The 6,000-nt window shown below is 40.2% G+C and overlaps 1 protein-coding gene across 4 annotated transcripts in view; it reads left to right on the forward strand.

Annotated features, from left to right (window-relative positions):
• Positions 1 to 6,000, forward strand: part of ampd2a (adenosine monophosphate deaminase 2a) — a 36,629-nt gene that overhangs the window by 24,853 nt on the left and 5,776 nt on the right. For all 4 annotated transcript variants that reach the window (XM_073844287.1, XM_073844285.1, XM_073844286.1 and 1 more), the window contains 6 exons: positions 1,517 to 1,711; positions 1,790 to 1,921; positions 3,136 to 3,299; positions 3,393 to 3,519; positions 3,719 to 3,882; positions 3,966 to 4,086. In XM_073844287.1, coding sequence (XP_073700388.1) covers positions 1,517 to 1,711; positions 1,790 to 1,921; positions 3,136 to 3,299; positions 3,393 to 3,519; positions 3,719 to 3,882; positions 3,966 to 4,086 — 903 coding nt within the window. The remainder of the gene's footprint in view (positions 1 to 1,516; positions 1,712 to 1,789; positions 1,922 to 3,135; positions 3,300 to 3,392; positions 3,520 to 3,718; positions 3,883 to 3,965; positions 4,087 to 6,000) is intronic.

Below are 6,000 nucleotides of genomic sequence, written 5' to 3' on the forward strand. Positions count from 1 at the left end.
AAGCACACCAGAGGCAAATTGCGATGGTTTTAATCATAATGACAAACAAACTTACAAAGTTTGGAGTCATTATGTCAAAGTTTTGCAGAGATAAAGCCTCAGAGTCATTTTGGCATCAAGCCTAAATATGTCAAAATGCTGAATGGTTTCATTTTGTCAGCACAGTCTGAAGAAGATCTGACTTGATTTTTCTGACAATTGGACGAACGTTGGTGGAGGAGTTTGGAAAAGTAGGTTTTCAACAAATCTGTATGGCGAACAGGAAGTTTGGCCAACTATGGCATAATTGGTGTCTATGTTGGCGGCATGACCCAAGGAATATTTTGAGACCAGTTTCATTACAATAAACTTAAGCAATCAAAATTAATTAGCATTTTTGGAAATTTCATTATTAATGGATGATTTATTACTTTTGACCAATAGGTGGCACTGTTACCAAGTTTGTGTGGCATAGTCAGCGTGAGGCACATACAAAGTTCGGTGTCAATATGTCAAAGCTTTGCAGAGATACAGCCTCAGAGATGCAGTTTGGCATCTTTTCAGCAAGTATGTTAATGGGTTAAACAAAAACCCATTTGTGTATTGACATGAAATCCATAACTATTTGCCAGCGAGGTCTAAAGATACTTCGAGTCAAATTTGGTCAAAATCGGACCAAGAGTTTGAAAAAGTAGGTTGACCTCAAACTTTTTGAGTACTGTCAGGGCACGGTGCTGAAGACACATACCGAGTTTTGTAATAATATGTCAATGTAAAATATAGCATTTTGCAACAAAATTCAAAATGACCGACGCCAAAATAAGCTGACATGGGTTTGACTCGGCATGCTCCACTGAATTTTAAGAGAAGTTAAGCAAAAAGAGACATTTTTCATATCTCCTGACCACTAGCTGGCACTGCGCCAAAACACTGCATGTAGCCTCAGGTCATGCTTGTTATAACACGCCTCAAGTTTGATCTCAATATGGCAAATCGTTCCAGAGATAATAGCCTCACATCCATTTTTGCGTGCTTTTCGTAGAATTTGTTTGTGTGTTACTCGAGAACGGTTTGACTAATCAACTTGAATTCCATAACTTTTTGCCAGCACGGTCTGAAGATTGTCTGAGCCAAATTTGGTGAAAACCAGACAAACCATCTAGGAAGATTTCTAAGTAGTAGTTTTTTTGAACAATTCAAAAAAGCAAAACTAAACCTTATTTTGGACTTCATTTGACTCGGCATGAGCCAAGGATTCAGGAAGGAATTTTCCTTCTGTGCCTGGCGGTTCAAAAGTTATTAGCATAAACATGAGTGAAACTTTGGACAAGTGATGGCACTAGAGCGTTTGAAATAGAAACTCCAAATTTGCTATGGTTAATGTTTAGACTGTCCTCTATCAGTGTGCCAAATTTCGCAACTTTTCTCGCAAGCAGTTCTATGGGCTGCCATAGAATATGGATATAATAGAAGCCTTCGCACCTTTGGTTGTTGGCCCCTAATTAGCATGTGAATTGTGGTGAACTGTCTTTGTCAGGTGGACACGCACATCCACGCGTCGTCCTGCATGAACCAGAAGCACCTGCTGCGCTTCATCAAGCGCGCGATGAAGAAATACCCGGACGAGATCGTGCACATGGAGGGCAGCCGCGGACAGACGCTGATGGAGGTGTTTGAGAACATGAACCTGACGGCGTATGACCTGAGCGTGGACACGCTAGACATGCATGCGGTAAGACTTGCTCATGCATGCTAACACACCACAGCGCTATCAACGCCAGTCACGTGACCTCTAGCGCTTCCTCCACAGGACAGAAACACTTTCCACCGATTTGACAAATTCAACTCTAAATACAACCCCATCGGAGAGTCCATTCTCAGAGAGATCTTCATCAAGACTGACAACCACATTCATGGGAAATACTTCGGACACATCGTCAAGGTATGGCAGACCGTAATGCAACACATTTTAGTTGAATTAATGTGCATGTAGTAGGGGTTGCACCGATTAATCGTCTAGTCGACTAGTCGACTTTAATGCTCTGCCATGAGGCTTGAAGCTTGACGTCGACTAGTCGCTGGTCCTATAGAGGGCTCAACAGGATAAGAAGTCTTTGAAGTCGACATTTACGCTTTGTGAAAACAGCTAAAATAATAGATAAATGCATACTCCGAAAGCACTCCACAACACGTGTGAGTATACCATCTTGATGTTTAAAACTGAACAGGAGAATGCAGGTTTTAAACAGCTTGTTGTAATTGTCGTTCTAATCTAATGCACTGCTGACCCAAAGACAAAATAACTGATTAGTTACTGATTATACTGATTAGCAAAGTATTATAGGAACAATAGCCATGTAGGCAGCGCTGTGTCATAGCTGTGCACAAGGTGTTTGTGTCTCAGCTCAAGGTTTAAGTGTTGTTGTTCAATAATGACGTCATAAGCGACTAGTCGACGTCGACTCGACTTTTTATCACGTAAATGTCGACTTTAAAAAATCTGAAGTCGTTCAACACCTAGTATGTAGTCTCGCGTAGCCAGACCTTCAGACTGACGGCTGAAGGTCTGGAATTCATGGCAGCTTTCATTGGCCCGCCTATAAGGCCGTTTGACCGACATGTCAAACAACCAATCACAGTTCGTTTCCTTCAGGGTCACGTTTAGGGGCGTGGAAATGTCCCCACAACAACAAACTGGCGTGCAACAAGTCAGTCATTGAAATAACCAGCATTGAAAGTTAAAAAAGCAGAGGGAGAGTCAGTAATTTGTTCGCAAACTTTGCAAAAGTGTATAACAACAATGACTTCTGCACAAGCAAGAAGCATGGCTTCTTAGCAAAACACAGAGTAAATCAGTCTGCGCTTTGTTTCCCGACGCACCGAAAATAAACGCGACACTCGCGTCTCCCGGTAATCCGATTATACGCAACTAATCAGATTACGACTTCGAAATTCCTGAAGTGTTTTCAGTTAAGTGTACCATATGCATCAGACGTTTAGCCAACGTTCCCGTGAGTGTGACGTCTGAGGCTGAGACTAATGTGTGTGTAACCACTGTTGTGATCTAATAACCAAATAAAAGGTTTATAACACATATTTTGCAATCTCATAACTTCATCTTTGTCTGTCCTACTACAATCTTTGCTGTGCATGCAGGAAGTGATGTCAGACCTGGAGGAGAGTAAGTATCAAAACGCTGAGCTGCGTCTGTCCGTTTACGGCCGATCCATGGACGAATGGGACAAACTGGCGACGTGGGCCGTTTCTCACTCCGTCTACTCCGATAACGTCCGCTGGCTCGTCCAGATCCCACGACTCTTGTGAGGAGACACACACACACACATAGCTCTAATATAGAGTCAAGCAGGTGTCAGTGAGTTTGAGAAAGTGTGTCGTGTCTTGTTTGTCCGCAGTGATGTTTACCGCACCAAGAAGCAGCTGAGCAACTTCCAGCAGATGCTGGAGAACATCTTCCTGCCGCTGTTTGAGGTCACCATCAATCCCCAAAGCCACCCGCAACTACACCTCTTCCTGGAACATGTAAGTGTAAAATCACAAAAAACAGCATAAAATGACACACAGGGACTTCTACCGTTGGAACAGGAAGCAGTTATTCTAGAGAGCTTCTGATTGGACAGAAATCTAGGCAGTGCAGGATGATGTCATCAGTACCTCTAGTTTGTTCGACCTGAGGGTAAAAACAAAGTATAAGCCACAAATAGTTGGCTTTAATGTGCAGGTGGTGGGATTCGACAGCGTGGACGATGAGTCCAAACCAGAGCATCACATCTTCAACCTGGACAGTCCGTCTCCGGCGCGCTGGTGTGACGATGACAACCCGCCATACTCCTACTACCTGTATTACATGTACGCCAACATGACCGTCCTCAACCACCTGCGCAGGTAATTAATAATAATTTTTTACACACATGCGAATCGCTTCAGAATCACCTGTCTCTGAATCACCTGTCCGTCTGTGTGAGCAGGAGGCGGGGCTTCCACACCTTTGTGCTGCGACCTCACTGCGGGGAGGCGGGGCCTATCCATCACCTGGTGTCTGGGTTCATGCTGTCAGAAAACATCTCACATGGACTGCTGCTCAGGAAGGTATGAAGATGCCAGAGAGGGAATAAAAAAAAAGAACCACTTCAAAAGAGTCATTCATTAAGGAATTGGACTATACTGATTGTGCAATATGTGTTTGATTCACTTTAATGAATCGTTTCCTTCATTTAGTAATCTGACTATACTGGCTGCACTATGCAAATTTGATTTACTAAAAATAACCAGTTCAGAAGAGTCATTTGTTCAGGAATCGGATGGACAATAAACTGTATGTGGATTTGATTTATTTTTAAAAAATGGTTCAAAGGAGTCATTTGTTAAGGACTAAAACTATACTAGTTGTGCCCTATGTGTTTGATTCAGTAAAATGAACTGGCTCAAAAGAGTGATATGGTTACACTATGTGGATTTGATTTACTAAAAAGAACCAGTTCAAACGAGTCATTTGTTCAGGAATTGGACTATACTGGTTGTGATTGATTCACTAAAATGAACCAGTTCATAAGAATCATTAGTCTGGGAATCGGATTACATTGGTCGCACAATGTGGATTTGATTTTCTACAAAGTGGTTCAAAGTGGCTGAAAAGTCCTTTGTTCAGGTTGGCCTACACTGTCCACAATATATGTATTTGGTTGAGTGAAAAGAACTGGTTCATTTGAGTCATTCATTAAGAAATTGGACTAAACTGGTTGTCCTGTATATGTTTGATTCACTTTAATGAATCGCTTAGTTTTTTCATTTAGGAATTGGACTATACTGGCTGCCCTATGTGAATTTGATTTACTAAAAAAGAACCAGAGTAATTTATTCAGGAATCCGATGAATGATTCACAGTATGTGAATTCAAAAATGATTCAAAGGAATCATTTGTTCAGAAGTAAAACTATACTTCTTGTGCTTGATTCAGTAAATTGAACTGGTTCAAAGGAGTGAGGAATTAGACTATACTGAATGCACTATGTGGATTTGATTTACTAAAACGAACCAGTCCAAAAGAGTCATTTGTTCAGGAATTGGGCTATACTGGTTGTGATTTATTCACTAAAATGAACCAGTTCATAAGAATCATTAGTCTGGGAATCGGATTACATTGGTCGCACAATGTGGATTTGATTTTCTACAAAGTGGTTCAAAGTGGCTGAAAAGTCCTTTGTTCAGGTTGGACTACACTGTCCACAATATATGTATTTGGTTGAGTGAAAAGAACTGGTTCATTTGAGTCATTCATTAAGGAATTGGACTAGACTGGTTGTCCTGTATATGTTTGATTCACTTTAATGAATCACTTAGTTTTTTCATTTAGGAATTGGACTATACTGGCTGCACTATGTGAATTTGATTTACTAAAAAAGAACCAGAGAAATTTATTCAGGAATCCGATGAATGATTCACAGTATGTGAATTTGATTAATTCAAAAATGATTCAAATGAATCATTTGTTCAGAAGTAAAACTATACTTCTTGTGCTTGATTCAGTAAATTGAACTGGTTCAAAGGAGTGAGGAATTAGATTATACTGAATGCACTATGTGGATTTGATTAACTAAAACGAACCAGTCCAAACGAGTCATTTGTTCAGGAATTGGGCTATACTGGTTGTGATTGATTCACTAAAATGAACCAGTTCATAAGAATCATTAGTCTGGGAATCGGATTACATTGGTCGCACAATGTGAATTAGATTTTTCTACAAAGAAGTGGTTCAAAGTGGTTGAAAAGTCATTTGTTCAGGTTGGACTACACTGTTCACAATATGTGTATTTGATTGAGTAAAAAGAACTGGTTCATTTGAGTCATTCATTAAGGAATTAGACTAGACTAGACATGTTTTATTCACTTAAATGAATCACTTAGTTTTTTTTTTCATTTCGGAATTGGACTAAACTGGTTGTCCTGTATATGTTTAATTCACTTGAATCACTTAGTTTTTTTTTTTTTTTTCATTTAGGAGTT

The sequence above is a fragment of the Garra rufa genome, chromosome 7 (genome assembly GCF_049309525.1).
Source record: "Garra rufa chromosome 7, GarRuf1.0, whole genome shotgun sequence".
Taxonomy (NCBI): Eukaryota; Metazoa; Chordata; class Actinopteri; order Cypriniformes; family Cyprinidae; genus Garra; species Garra rufa.